At 38.3% G+C, this 16,502-nt stretch overlaps 1 protein-coding gene across 1 annotated transcript; it reads right to left on the reverse strand.

The window, feature by feature from the left end:
- Positions 1-251: 251 nt before the first annotated feature.
- PRDM13 (PR/SET domain 13) lies at positions 252-5,872 on the reverse strand. The gene is made up of 4 exons (XM_072141901.1): positions 5,620-5,872; positions 4,298-4,429; positions 4,048-4,168; positions 252-2,464 (listed from the first exon to the last, which is right to left on the reverse strand). The coding sequence occupies exons 1-4, from the start codon at positions 5,758-5,760 to the stop codon at positions 960-962; spliced, it is 1,899 nt and encodes a 632-aa protein (XP_071998002.1). The 5' UTR covers positions 5,761-5,872; the 3' UTR covers positions 252-959.
- Positions 5,873-16,502: the final 10,630 nt, after the last annotated feature.

Genomic DNA, 16,502 nt, shown 5'->3' on the forward strand with positions numbered 1-16,502 from the left:
AGGCTAGGTGTTTATTCACCCAATGTGGAAGGTGTGACGTTTCAGCCACTATTTTCAAGCAGGTTTGCTTACCTTGAGTCCGGTCAGCGGAGGCTTGCATCCACACTGGGACCCTAGTCCCCTCCTTCACAGTGCTGCTCTACCATCACAGTTGTACTTGTCTGATTTTGAAGTGTTTGTTCAGAAATGAAAAAACACAACACATTTTTGACAATACCAATACCACTTTTGTTTTCAAGAGACAAACAAAAATTTGTCAATATGTTTATTTTTTTTACAAAATCGCATAACAAACTGAATCACAACCAATAACTGTACCCACTGTACATCATTGCTTATAAAAAAAAAATCTGCACAACCCTTATAATACCTAAGAGTATATTGTAACAACATTTTAGTTTAGGGATATAGATTAATTTAATTTCTTGCCATAGTAAAATCAAAATGGCTTCATCATATTGGGATTTTCCATTTTTTGTTCACAAATTCACAATAAAATGGAAATCTACACCGAAGGGGGATAGAGAGAGTATGTGCCGCACTGTAAATACTTGGGTGGTCTAAATGTTCTGTTTAGAAAAATAAAAGGCACAACATTTTGTGAAATGTGGACTATAAGGAAGGATGACGTGTTGAGCAATGACCAGACCCATCCTTCCTATTATAAGGGTTATGAGCTGACAGGACAGTGCTGGAGGATCCCGGGCTTAGCCTGGTGAAGCTGTAAACATCCCATTATCAAAAATTCTAATGTAAAATCTCTGGAATACTGTCTCACACGTACACACACATTTCACCATTTACTGAGATCCTGCTTGGCAAAGGGTAACACAAGTTCATGTGTGGTTGAAAGTTCCAAATTATGATGAGAAGCACATAAATAGATATACCTTATTAAATCCCATATATACATCTGCATATATTTCTATATAATTATTAGATTTGATCATATAAAGTCCTCAGTGCTCCTTGCTGCCTCCTGTGTCCTGGTCACTCTGCTCATCGGTGAAGCACACGTCCACATCACTGTCATTGTCCTCACTCTTAGGCTCTGCTTGTGGGTAGCAAGGGTCACTGTTAACCTCTTCCTTGGTGCTCAGGCTCTGGCCAGGATGCCTTGACTTTACATGTCTCTCAAGATCCCTTCTTCTGACCAGCACCTTCCCACAGTGCTCACATCTGTAAGGTGTGTTGCCCTCTGCATGCAGACGAATGTGTTTGTTTAGATTGCTGGGGTCCCCAAAGGGTCTCAGACACACCTTACACTTAAGTGGCTTGTAACCTGTATGAGTCCTCATATGGATCTTCAGGCCATATTTCCTAGAGTAGAGCTTTCCACAGTAGAGGCACAGGTGGCCCTTCTTGGGCTTACCACTGACTGAGGTTGTGGCCCCAGTTAAAGTCTCCAGTCTTCCAGTCCTGCTCTTCTCAGCCGCTATCTCAGAGAGCTGGTGGTTATGCATGGCTATCTCACGATCTATGCTGGTGGTGATAGAGCCCAGTTCTGGGGTCATAGCTGGACCAGCATTGAAGTAAGACATAGACTCCGGGTACTTAATAAGGTTACTGAAGTGGAACTTGAAGGGGTAATATGGCGTACTATACAGGAGCTCTCCATTATACACAGTAAAAGGCATAACTGGGATGTTACATTCAGCTGAGTAGGACTTGATGCCTTCAAACTGGGGGATGGAGAACCTCTCTGCAAAGTGCAGTCCAGATTGTGGGATCTGGTTGTAGCGACCGCTGGAAGATAAACTGCCGTGGAGACCCCTCTCCACCTGCTTGAATGCTGAAGTTTCCTCCAGGTGGGATAGAATTGGAAACCCTCTGAGTCCAGTAGTACAGGATAGGACACTGTTTGGACCATCACTTGGAATCAAGCACTTAGAGTGGTGGTTGTTCAGTAGAGTATCATTTCCTGACCGGCTTGGCTTAATGCTCCCTAAAATCTTACTGAAGCCCAGGCTGCTGGACTTTGTGTCCTCCCGGGTATTATCTGGGTGCGGTAATTTAGAAAGTCCAGTAGGTTTGAAGGCCGACCTCAAGCCCGGATAAAACGCCACCCCATTATTCCCACCACACGTATTTCCCACCAAGAATGGTCCATGGCTTCTGGCAGAGTTCACACTCATGTCCAGGGCTCTGTCCTGCTCCTCCTTTCCAAGTGCCTTTTTTATCACCCCAAGTTTGTTCAGAGCTGGAGACAAGGAGGACTCCCTCTTTATAGTATCTCTAGTTGCCCCATTGCTCTGCTGATGGTTTCCTCTCAGTGTCGGGGTGGCATTGGTTACTCCATCACTGGCTTTGGGAGACAGGTTGAAGATGTCTGCGTTTCTGATGTGTTCATGACTAAGAAACTGTCTCCCATTATTCACAGCACAGTGGAAATGGATGTGAGCCTTCAGCGTGTTGGGAAACTTGAAGGTTCTCCAGCAGTACCAGCAAATATAGCGTTCTTCACCTAAGAAAACCAAGAGAACAATTATTTCCTTACTACCTCTGCAGGACTTTATTTCCTATAACCTCTACTAGAAGTATCAGCTAGAAGGAGAGTGATTTTGATACACGTAGCACTATGCACTCCCTAATCCTGCTTAACTTCACTGTCCCTTTCCTATTAACCCCCTGTGCACAGCACACAGCTGCTGTAATGGGATCACTGGGATCTGGCCCATCTGTTGACATTAGAAGAATAGGTAGCGTATGTTGTCTAGTTGTGCCCTCATTCCAATGACAATGGCTGCATGTAATGATGATGATCTCCCACTAACAGGGTTCAACAATATGAACACAACCGACTCAACTAGCAGTGCAAGAGCTTCATCTATCTGCCATCCAGAACAGCTGTGTACAGTAAAAGCTGATGAGTCTACTATTCATCTTTATACATCTATCTATTTACAAAGCTATATATCTATTTATCTAACTACTTATCTCAGGTATATCTATATTTATGGCTATTGATTTAGCTAATTTTCTGTCATATAGTACTTTTCATTTGTAGTTTATGATCTATCTATGTATTTAAACTCATATTTTGTATCATATAGTATGTATCAAGTTTATTTTACTACTCTATCTATCGTTTCATAACCTACCTAGCTATTTTGTATCACATATTTTTTGTTTTTAGTTTACTACCTATTTATGTATCATGTATCTGTCGCCGAATCTTAATTCATATTTTGTATAGTATACTTGACTATCATATTTATTTATTTATCTATCATCTGTTATTCACTAATCTATCCATTGAGCTAATATTTTCAATGATTTAGCATTTATCACATGTAGTTTACTATCTATCTCTTATACCATATCATTTGTAGTTATCTTTCTAATATCTAATATTTATCTCATATTTTGTACCGTAAAAAATTATCAAATGTAGTTTACATCTATTATCTATCGATCTATCTGTTTGTCTATGTGTCTAACTAACTGTCTCTCAAGTAGTGTGACAAATATGGATTAGGAAGGGACCACGTTGGTAGATGTAATCCTGTTAGAAAAGCTGCTGGTGTAGCCGGATAACGAGGAGTTTATATGGAAAGCTCTAGTTCATGTCAATGGAAATCCGTTAATCTGAGAGCCCCCTATTTCTTCCAGATGCTTCTGTATGATGACATTATCAATGATAATATAATAATGTATAATGTGAAATTGGATCCCAGTTATGAATACATCGCAAAACTGGGAATGCGGCAATTACTTTCCGCTTACTCATTTAAAGTTTGTACAAAAACAAACTGCTCTAAAATGCTAATTGTAAAATAAATAATCGATATTAGTAGGAATTTAGCCTAACTATTATATTTTAATGGTTACTTCCTTGCGGTTTTGCTTGCATTCTGTTTCTGCGCAGCATGTATCAAATATAAATCACGGAGCGGGTGATCCACAAATAGAAAATAATAACAACAGTAATTAAAATATTATTATTATTACTAGTCATAAAAAATATCAGTAATAATACTAATAATACTAGTATTAACAATAAAAGTAGTAGAAATAATATTAGTAATATATCATGACGATTCTCACCTTTCTCGTCGTGTGTGGGGGTAGCTGTGACAGCAATATCGAAGCACTGTGCCAGGGAGTTGGAGTACCAGGCTGTTAGCTCCTCTCCTGCCTGCACCTCTCTCATGGTCCGGTAATAGATCTACAAGGAGAAGTCACCTGTTATTCCTCAGGTAGGAGGCAAGGAGACATCAGCTAGAAACTGAGCTCTTCCCTAATTTATAGAAACCCCTCCACCAACAGGTGTCAGCTGCCTAATGTATGGATGTACCTGTCCTCCTGGTAGATCAGAGAAGGCTTCTAGGTTCTGCTCCTGACTGTTTCTGGCCGCTCGGATTAACCCTATCCATTCCGAGGCGGGACCCCCTGACTCATCCACAATCTCCCCTCGAACAAATCGCACCTGAAATATAAGGAAAACTCGGTCATTCTGCTGTTCTCTTCTTCTTATAACATGATAATATAATTTTGCGTCCCAAACCACAATTACAACAACTTTATGGTAGAAAATAATAGATAATATCCAGGTCATAAGAATAAGTACTGGAGAGATACAAGACTAGAACAAATAGAAAAAGTAGATTTAAAAAAAAAAAAAATATATATATATATATATATATATATATATATATATATTGGGAAATATATATATACAGTAACGTTCCCAGTTTAAGTTAAGATTAATTACTGCGAATTGCGAATTAATACCAGCCTTTTCCCCATAGGGACCAATGTAGTATGATAACATATCAATGTGTCTGAATGGGTATGTAATAAAAGTCAACAGGACAATGCAAACTAATGGGAAAAGCCAATGGAGCCAGATGATGAGGAATAAATTTGGAGAGTCTGTCAGAGCGTTTAAATACAATTAAAAGACATTAAAAATCAAAGCGAATCGTATGACAAAAGCTATTGATCTCCTTCTACTGCCATTATTTACCAGTTATAATCCCTCATGGTTATAAATGTCAATGCGCTTAAAATATTCATTTAGTTCAGCCCTGAATTGATGTTTCATTTACATGAAGTTTATTAGTGAAAGTTTTTTTTTATTTATATGAATGTAATTGTTTTAATGCCATCTGGTCCTTATAAATTTACTGAGAAAAAAAAACTTTTTCAGAATTTTTTTCATATATATATATATATTTATATATATATATATATATATATATATATATATATATATGTATATATATATATATATATATATATATATATGTATATATACACACATACAAAAAAAATCATAGTTGCACAGCAAAAAAAAAGAAATGTGTGCCAACAGAAATTGCAAGATTCCATGAAGATAAATATAAATATATACGCACACACATATGTATGTATGTACAGATAAATGTATATATATATATATATATATATATATATATATATATATATAGAGAGAGAGAGAGAGAGAGAGAGAGAGAGAGCAGAATATTTTATAGTTATTCCTTATATTATTTTTTTCAAACGACCTATCTGAACCACATGAATTAGAAACGGAATGAATTATTCTTCCAGTCTTGTAGAGCAGTGTGTAAGAAGTTTTGGAGTGAATTCAGTGCTGGCCATGCAGGTGATACATACCTTCTTCTTGGGTCCGGGCTCCCTGCGGTCGGACAGGTACTTGCCCAGCTTGAAGCTGCCCAGGACGGGTCCCAGGCGCAGGCCGGCCGGGATGCAGGTGTCGGCGCTGAGGCTGATGGCCGGGGCCCGGCTGGAGTGCATGCTGAGCGCTGGCTGCAGAGGAGAGCACAGGAGGCAGAGGACAGGCAGCTCACTGCTCTGCAGTCTCCGCCCGCACAGTGACGCGCCGCTCAGTGCTCGCCGGCTTTTCTATGGGCTCGGGAGGGCTCCCCCTTGGCACCGTGATGCTCTAGGGCGCAGAGTTTGGTGAGAGAGTTGAGCTGCTCTAACAGCTGCACAGCTCCATCCAAGGGGGTCACATGGACACTTTCCCTAACCCTCCTGCATAATCATCCTCCATGAATGGGGAGCAGACAATGGTCCAGGCGACCTTCCCATTCCTAAAAATCCAATTTGTCAAGGGCAGAGAAAAGCCCCTGGTGAATGAGAGGTCTGGAGGGACCATTAATCCTCAGCATGAGGCTTTGTCCTCTGGACACTTACGATATTTTAAGTGACAAATCCACTGTATAATTTCTCCATAAATTCTACCTCCCCGTATTGTCCAGCGACAAACCAGCTCTGCAGAAGAAGGGACTGCTTCAAGTCTACTTGGCTGACTCTTTTCAGCTTTAATAGACTTCAAAGATCTTTCGTTCTCTTCCCTTGGCTTTATGGCAAAAGACTGTTTAACAAAGGGACCAGGAATGTTTAAGGACTTGTTAACTCCTATTGATTCCTGGCGTGTGCCAAACAAAACTTGGGCAGGTACTTGACGAGAGAACACCAGAAATACCTACAAGTTTTCCTAAATAACCATCATTTCATGTGCTCAACTGGCTACTGGGGCAAGTTTATTACCTTAGAATTGGAGCTTGGTGCAAATCATGGCTTTACCCAAGACACCTGGAAGAGGATACCTCATGTTGCAAATATATTGTGCATAGCATTGGTAAATGTCAATTCATCATAAGAACTGGGAAGGAAAATAATAGAAACATTTTACAAATGCTGCTATCTTGTCAGTATTGCAAGATGTTTTGTTTAGTAGAAATTAATAGCTACATATATGATAGATAATTAGGTAAGCAGAAATATTCCAAGAGTAGATAAATACAGTAGGTAGTTAGATAGATAGATAGATAGATAGATAGATAGATAGATAGATAGATAGATAGATACATTTAATATATCACAATCAATGAGGGTCCCCGTGCCAATTTCAAGAGTTTAGAATTACTATCTACATTATCTTCAATCGCTGACAAGATGATAGCCATCCCTTTAGAAGTCTTTTAACCTAATGTGCCATGACCAATCCAATAGTTATTCCATATACACATAATTGACACAAGTTCTCATTTGTCGGAATTAGGGAATGTGTGAAAACATTTGCTGAGTATAACAATGAACTAGATAGTATTATTGCTGTATTCTAGCTACATTAAATAGATGCTGCAGATGGATGTTTGTATATTGTTATTAATGTCGCATAATTATTGACAAGAGGGAGTTAATTTTATGTTGTCGGATTCTTGAGTTTGTAGTCCGGGAGGGCTTCTTCTGTAGAGAAGATGGATACCACTACAGTGGTCTTCAGTGGGAGCTGCCATTTTGCTGGACACTGACATAGAGCCAAGAAAACTGAGTTGACCTTTTTGATCCTCCCTGTGAATGGTGCATAAAGGGCATTAAAGTGAAGGAGTGAACATGTCCTGGTAACCTCTGGCCTAGCCATTCTGAGATGACACTGTTTAATTTACAGGCACAGAGGTAAAGGTGTCCTACTGCTTCATTTAAGGATAGTATCTATGCAAGGCTTAACGAGTCAAAAGGCGTGAACGACACGCGAGCCATTCTATCAATAGGGCCATGTAAGTCCCGGCTGTGAGGAAAGTTATTTATTAATATGGCCAATTGTGGCTGGTTCCCATCCAGTTAGAATAGAAAAGGCTGCTCTGGAAGCTTTCACACCAGCAACTCCATTTTTATTCTGTCCTGTGGCTCAAAGTTGAAGTTCCCCAAGTGAAATGACAAAAGGCAATAGGAACACATTTTCTTTGCCATAAAAAGCAAGGGTGAAAGCAATCTAATGTGCCCAGTGGAGCACAATGCAGCATGAAAGGCTGGGTGTTAAAAGTAAGGGCAGTGTTTGCAGCAAATGGGATGGAAAATTAAATGAAATTAAATAGCTTGAACGACCGTATTGTCCCTTGTTAAAAAGACACATTAATTACATGGTTTCAGCTTTATTCCAGGACAATGTTTGGACTCAATCAAAACATTCCAGTATGGGTTTTATAGACTCCAGCTAAGGATCTGGAAGTCTCGTTAACGCAGATAAACCTGGCCACAAAGATAACTTTCAATTAGATTTTATTGGTGGAGCCCTGTTCATGCCAAGCACTGAACTGTCTGTGCCCCTCAGTAACAGACTGGCACTGTGAGCTTTTAGTTAACAGGTTGCCCCATAATGAAGCATGAATGTTAAGGAACAACAGTCATCTACAGAAGCACAGTTGCTCACAGCAATATCCCACCAGGGAGTTCTATTCAAAGGATCAAACTGCTTCAGAACAGAAGATGTTAAGATCTGCTGTGATACCAACATCCGGGCATGGGCACCAGACTGCCCCTTTATTTCATATGATACAGGCAGAAAATAATAATAATTTTGAATATGTCTAGTATGAATACACCTATTGTATATTAAAACACATATATCCGACATAGGGATCTCAGCAAAAGCTACCATTAACATAGCTTACTACTGTCTTATTTCCCTAAATCTCTTTCTCTGTATATACGCTATATATATTTTAAATCCGCATACATTGTTCAGTGCACATGTGTATACAATTATTTTCTAAAATGTTTCTATAGCCATATGTTGTATAGTATATTAATATACTTTGTTATTACATATAATATAATTGGTATAGTGGTCATCTCTCTAGTTTATGTACAGTTATAATTTATTAAACTATATTTAATCATTTACCTATTGTCTAGCTCTATATTTTCTATAATATATATACACATATTGTTTAATATATATATTATATGTATATGCTATCAATCTATATGCACCTATCCTGTTGCTTCTATGCTATATATAATCATTGTTATATTGTATTTTTCTGATTGTATGTATATCCTATAAATCTAGATCTTGTTGCTTGAATGTTATATATAATCATTGTTATATTGTATTTTTCTGATTATGTGATCTGATATAAATCTAGATCTTGTTGCTTGGGTTCTATGTACAATCATTCTATTTTTCTATTAAATACAATAAGCATTATTACACACCAGCTACTCCTCTTTATATTGTGTGAATTGGGAACCTGCTGGCCATCCTGGGTTGGAGCAAGGGGACGGCAGCACACAAGAGGTTAGTTTCTATGAATAGCGAGCATATCCTGACCAACTGTGCAGTGAGTACTAGAAGCGGGTGGGATACGAAGCAGCCTTTGAATAGTAATGAAGTTTCTATGGGAATCCCAGCAGATGACATGTTGAATCCAGTGTGAATATGTGTATTATTAATTGCACATCACATTAGTGGTGGGGATCACATAGGGATCCAGTGTCATAGTCATTCTATGTTACTGAGGCACTGGTTATTCTAAATCCTTATGTGCTGTGTGCATTGTGCTTTACTCCTCTCGCTTGACATGCTGCACATAAAAGTCACATGAATGGCTATGTTTGGCTGTACCTTATAAATTCATACCTCTTCTCCCTGCATCCCCATAGAATGAGCCGCTGACTCAATTCGATTTTCCTTGCTGCTGGGCACATTTAAGGGAGTTTCTATTGGTGAAGTTCATTTCTAGGCAAATGTATTCAGGGCCTGATTGGGATGAATAGGACCGTGTGTCAGCCGCCCCTAATTGGGATTAAAGCACTTAGAAGCATATGCAAAGAGTGACAGAAATTCTCAGGTCGCTTTGTGCTCACTCTTCCACCCGCCTGGACACTCTTCCAGAACTGAGATTTATAAAGATCTCAACAGAATGCTGCACACAAGAGGGGGACGGAAAATGAGCAGACTAATGGCTCTCTGTGAGGCAGCTAGGATCTACCCAAGGACCCTCACAGTCTCCTGGATCCATGCAAGAAGATCAGTTTTCCTCTAAATCAAACCTCAAGACCAGCACAAAATGATAATAAAATTAAATGCCACTTGCATATATTTTTTTCTGATGCCATAACAACTAGAATGGCTAAAAAAAAATACTTCCTATATTTATAAATAGGGCTGCAATTATTTCCAATATAACTTACCACATGTGAATATGCTGTAACTGGAAAAATATTTTCCTTTGATAAGGTAGACTAAACGCCACTGGCAACAGGCAAAGGGGCATTTATTAATTTAGGTGCAGGGTGGCGCTGGAACTGTGCTATATTTTTCAGCTGGGTGTATATTTTTGGCGCAAGGGATTAATGAATTGGTGCACAGACTAAAAGGTTGGAGCTGGAGCTCTACAGAATATGAAGGTAGTATGATTCTATCCAAGAAGATGCCAACACAGGTACGAAGGGTACACAGGATGCTTCTCCAGCCTCAGCTGACACCAGAACTTAAACTCTATCCTGTTGGAGATTCATTTAACTGCATTTGATAATGACTCTAATTTGGCAGAGGAAGAGAAGTAGCCCCATGGCAATCTTATGTCTTGGCTTTTTCTTATCACTTTCTTATCAGAGCATTTCATACTGTTATTGAAAATGCCCACAAATAATACATTTAAAGGGAATCTATCAACACATTTTTCACAAATAAAGCTAATGTCAGGCTCATATAGAGTCCTAGTGACTAACTGACAACTTTCTTTTAATAAGTAATTGTTTCCCTAATATCCCCATAAAATTAGAGTTATAAACTTGCCTGGTATCTAGAGATCTATAGAGCGAGTCGAGGGGTGTGAACTAATATCACGTGAAAGGGTAACATCATCAAAGGTCCTTTAGCCTCTTTACACTAGCAAAATGTACCCCATGCATATATCTGACCACATACAGAATCACAGCAATCTACATGCACTTTTACTCCTATCCATGCAGGTTGCTGTGATTTCATGTGGTATGCTATAATTTTATTATAGATACAAGATATATGCTTGATGTACAGTTTTCTAATGTTAGGAGGCTAAAGGACCTGTAATGGTGTCACCCTGGTCAATTTTTAGCTAAAAGAAGGGTGTCAGTTAGTTATTGTATATTTATATTCCCGCTGAATCAGCATTCACATTCCAAAAAGTTTGTATGCATGTAACATATGATACATGGTTGCTGACTGCCCCTATGATATTACAGAATACAATTAAGCATACCTGCTATGCAGATTTGTACCTAAATAGCATAGATGGGTTTAAAGGCAAAGCTACTAAAGTAACATGCACCAAAAGTGTCACTAAAATCACATTTATTTTCCATTTTGCTGTGTGATTTGAGTCTTTTCACTATCGTTATGTATTAAGCATTATTGATAACCATAACTTTAAATTTACATGTCTTGTATTTTGAAGTTCGTCTTAGGCCTCCAAAACTACTCTGAACCAGCATGGACTCCATAAGACTTCTGAAAGTGCTACCATGAACTTTTTCAGTGCTTTGTGCTATAGTGGCTCTTCTAGGGAACCAGACCAGAAAAGCTAACCTTTACTCTCCATGAACATCAATCAGCCATGGGTGTCCATGAACTACCAGCTGTCTTTATTTGGACCGCTTTTGGTTGGTTCTAAACACTGCATACAGAGAATACACCACAAGACTTGCAGATAGCTTAGTACAGTTTAACACCCTGAAGCCGTTCAGGGCGAAACCCAGGGTCAGGCGAGAATGTGTAGCTGGCGTCCCATGTTGGAGTTTTACATGGGCATTGTTATTGCTCTTTTGTGAGTATATTTTTAATCTAAAAAAATCCTGAGTGTTAAACTGTACTATGCTATCTGAGGGTGAATTTCTTCTAGCGTTCCACTGCTTTGTGCTGGAGGAGTGTGAACTACTCTATTTTGTGAGTGACATATTGGAAGAAGAAGGACACGCGGAAGCAAGAGAATTGGGAACTCCGGTCAGAACTTATTTTCTAGCATATAGGCAAAGTGTCTAATATATATCCAACCTTGTCATCTGTCTCTTGGATGAGATAATCAATATGGCTTCCCTTGTCAGGAGTTATAATGTTTTAAGCTATCAGTATTTACAGTCAGTAGGGTAAGTGTTTAACTTAATCAAACTTTAGACTTTAGACTGTTCTTATTCTATGCACCCATGCACCCTATATATATATATATATATATATAGTCTATATTATAATCCCAACGCACAAACTGAGAATTAACCTATGTCGACCCATTCCTTCTTTGGTCTTGGTACATCTATATTATATATTATATTATGTTTTAATATATAGGGTTTTTAATCTCTATGTAGAACAACACGATGCAAAAAGAATAGGGTTCCTGCTAGTTTTAACCAATTTCCAATCTGCTCACAAATAATTCCACTATTTTGGTCCATGGGAAAAGAGCAGATGTGATTTGTATCATGTATTATGTACCCACCAACAGCTTTCCATTAAAGAGAATAAATGTAGATATCTGGGGGAAATTATCTGAGTCTAGTAATAAATTAGAAGTATGGGTTCACGCCAGTTCACAACACCATAGACGTATTCATGTTCAGGTTAACTGGTATGGAAAGTGATGGGTTTAATGCCTCACATACTGCAACAAAAACACAACTTAATGATATTCTATGAATGTCTCCCATTCATTATAGTAGGTCTGATTTTTAACCAGTAGAAAAAAGATCTATCACTTGCTCATGACTTTAAGGAATGAATGAGATCTTTGTGCGTTCTGAAAAAAAAACATCTACAAAAGGTGGAAAAGGTTTCCTTTCAAAAGCCTGTAGACTAAGACAAGTCATAGAATGGATGATGAGAAAGAGCATACAGACAGGCTTGAACCTAGGAGATGCAAGCATAAATTCAGGCCGGTGTTTATCGCCTTACTGACAACCTATTCTAATTCAATGATATTATGGCTGCTGTGAACACTGTAGACCATTTATTAATTAAATATTGATTCCTAATATATCAAACTATTTAAAATATAGTCTTAAGAAGTTGTATGTTTTTCTTTTCATGCTATGTATAGTTTTCAGAACATAAACAGAGATACCTAAATCACATAATGGTGCTGACATTGGCACTTCCATGGACATGGAGCTATAAGAGGCATATTGATAGTGGGAGTTCTATTTGAAAGTGATTCCTTACTATAAAGAGTCGGTAGAGTAAATGTGGTTGCACTTGTTGAATAGAGGCATTGAAGAAGGCATTGTAAAGGCAGTAAGCAGAGTTACTTACAGGCATTCAGCACCACTGACAGCTCCCTGCACACAAATAACCTCTATTCACAAGCACTCACTGCAGGTCCCTAGCAGTGGCCCTACACAAACATTGTGCCTCCACTGTGACACACAGTTAATCACCTGGTAAATCGGAAAAAGGCCTTTTAAGAAAGTCTTATTGAGGTATTCATTGGCATTTATAACCTCGAAACGCTTTAAAAGAATGTGTTAAACCTCCCTGGCAATGTCTACAAGTGAATTAATCTACCGGTTCAATGTCATTGTCTACAACAACTTTAAGTAACCAGGGTATTAATCATTCATATGATTAAAAGGACCTCAAAGCTATTTACATAGATGCTGAATCTCCTTGCCTATAAATCACATATATCATTATATAAGCAACATAATGTAGCAGTACCATGCTGAAACAGATGGATTTTATTGGTCTGTGAATTCACAGGCTGTATGTAAGCTTGGTGAGTGATTATGGCTTTCCTACATGAGCATATTGCTTGAGTGGTTGAGGAGCCTGGGCTCTGTGCGTGAGAAATTCTTGCTCTAAAACATCAGGGAGACTCCAGTCTTCAGCTGCTTCTCTTGAATCAAAAGCACTGGAGCATATGCATTAACAACCTCCCAGCCTCTCTGTGCATCCCTATACCATCACAAAAGTCCAGACGCCTGGTGATGTGTAATTACACAGTATGTACCGTAGTACACCATACCACCTGCAATAATGCCACAGCAGTTCGCATGCCCTTTGTACTCGCCAAAGCATACATAAACAATAAAAAACATATGCATCATCTACTATCATAATTTGTAACAAAATGCTTTATAAACAATATTAAACAGAATGTAAGCTCTTACGAGCAAGGCCCTCACTCTTATTGTTTCACATGACTGTTATTACTCTGTATTGTCTCATTTTATTTGTATATGTCCCCCAAAATCTGTAAAACGCTACGGAATTTGATGGCGCTATATAAATATCTATTATTATTATTTTTAAAAATCTACCATCAAGTTTGATAAACTCCGGCCACTTAATCATAGATCCGGGGACTGGGACTGTGGTAGCATAATGTTCATTTTAGAAGAAAGAGGACATGGATAACAAATATAAGAAGATTATCACAGTTACGGTGGATGCCTGGATCTATGAGTAAGTGTCCTCGGTTTATCCTGTATGATTTTGATGATAAATTTCCTTTAAGGAGGAAGATATTTGTACAGAATTAAAATAAGTATTTGCTTTTATATGGTGATGATTGTATCAAGAGGAATTACATAAGGGAAGTATAATATTTTTACAGAAGGGACTTTAATGACTATTCCTTGGTTTTATAAGGCTGTTGAGCTCTTAGAAAGTGAAGGTCTCTGAATTAAGCCATTCCTTGAACTGGCACCATGCACTATTTATATTGTTGATGTAAGTAATGATCATCATATTAATCATTGCAAAATAACAAATAACAAATTGTTGGTATATTTGACCCTTGGCCGCTTTATAACTAGCAGTTACACATATTAAAATTGTAAATAAATAAATAAATAACGGCTTCCTTCAATATTTAAAAAAATTAATACTAAAACAGTCTTCAAATAAATGTCAGATTACCAGATTACCAACTGTGGACATTGCTGCTTCAATGTGTTTGTATCTCCTCAGCACAGTGCAAAGAACTTAGCCTTGTCTACAGAGTTTAAAGGACATCTATCACCGGATCAAGGATTGTAAACCAAGCACATGGGCATACTGGTATGCGCCCCCTCTGGAAGAATTTGCTGTTCTTTTAGCTTCTTATGCTCTTATTTTTAAGAAAAAAGGGCTTTAAAAATTAAAAATGCAAATGAGTCTGAGGGGCTCCAGGCTCCATTAACTCCTATGGAACCTGGTTCATTTGGATAATTGTAAAAGCATTTTCTTTTGGAAAAACCAGAGCATAAGAAGCTAAAAGAGGAGCAGATCCTGCCAGTGGGGGCGCACACCAGTATGTTCTTGTGTTTGGTTTACAATCTTTGATCTGGTGAAAGATGTCCTTTAACCTAGTCTACAGAACTTAACCTAGTCTCTCACTTAGCCAAACCAGTTACCTACACTGTACTCTGGAGAAGAAAACATAATGAATCAGTGATATCTACAGTTAGGAGTCTGTTCTTATGGGCTTAATATTCTGCATCATGTCAATAGACCTACTGAAAAATTCATGCTTTATATTAAAGGGATTGCCTTACAAGGTAGCCAAGAGGCAATGTTTTCCTTATCCCATCCTGGAAAAAATATTTGCTAATTTAATTTCCCAGTAGAGAATTAATGGCTGTAAGTCTCCATGTACCTTCTGAGAAGTCTTCTTAATTCCCTAACTTTAAGGGTATTACTAATGAATTCTCTTCTCCTCAACTGCTTACCCTATTCTTTGACTCCTGATGGCATTTTGCTCAATGGCTTAAAACAGGAACTTAACCTTTTCTTTCCCTGTCAGACCCACGTTTTGTAATCTAACATGTGTTGCTTAATACGGTTAGAAATTTTGAACACTTTAACTTACCAAAGTGACTTTGAGATTTCAGAATTGACTAGTTTGGGGATCATTTTTGTTTTAAATGAGATTTGAAACATATAATATTAGAAACCCCCTATGAATCAACCCATTTCAAATCTGCACCCCTCAAACTATTAATAACAGCTTCTATAAATCTTCATTATTTCACAGCTTCTTAGTAACAAAAACAAATTGGAGGAGAAATTTAGAATGGTCTAATTTTGTAAGTAATATGTTCATTTAGCCCTAAAACTAACCATTTCAGAAAAGACAAAAGGAAAAAAACCCATCTTATAATTTATAATGCAATTTCTCCCAAGTACAGAAACAATCCACATGTGGACGTTACTTGTTGTATGGGTGCACAGCGAAGTGCAGTGGGAAATGAAGGCCTTTTGTCCTATTGGATGTATCAGTTTTTAGTAAGCTATAAAATATTTTTGTCTCAGTTAATGTCGCCATGCGAGAGCTTATTTTTTGTGGGATGAGATGCTACTCTGTGTTATCGACTTCTGCTACATCTTCCAACCATACTATTCAATTGTGTATCTTTGCCACAGTCTTGGATTTGACCTTGTTTGGTCTGACTTCGCTTGTCTGTCTGTATCTGTTGTTTGTCCTTCAGTGTCGTGTATCTCCGAGTGTGACCCAGCTTTCCCTGTGTCTGACTTGTGTTGGTTTCCTGTGTACTGGTGTGAACACTGGTCTAAATCCAAATTCCTGTTACCTGTCCACCATCTAGCTGCTGCCAGATGAAGTAGGTCTCCCGTCACCTTGCAGGGTCACTCAGGGACCGTTAGGCTCCTGATTGCAGGCAGGGCTATAGCCCATAGGGACGTTGCAGGGTGAGTTTGCCACCACTTACCCAGACAGCTAGCGCAAAGCCTGGCTGTTTCTGGACAGGTTATTTGTCATGAATTTAGT

The sequence above is a fragment of the Engystomops pustulosus genome, chromosome 3 (genome assembly GCF_040894005.1).
Source record: "Engystomops pustulosus chromosome 3, aEngPut4.maternal, whole genome shotgun sequence".
In the NCBI taxonomy this organism is placed as follows: domain Eukaryota; kingdom Metazoa; phylum Chordata; class Amphibia; order Anura; family Leptodactylidae; genus Engystomops; species Engystomops pustulosus.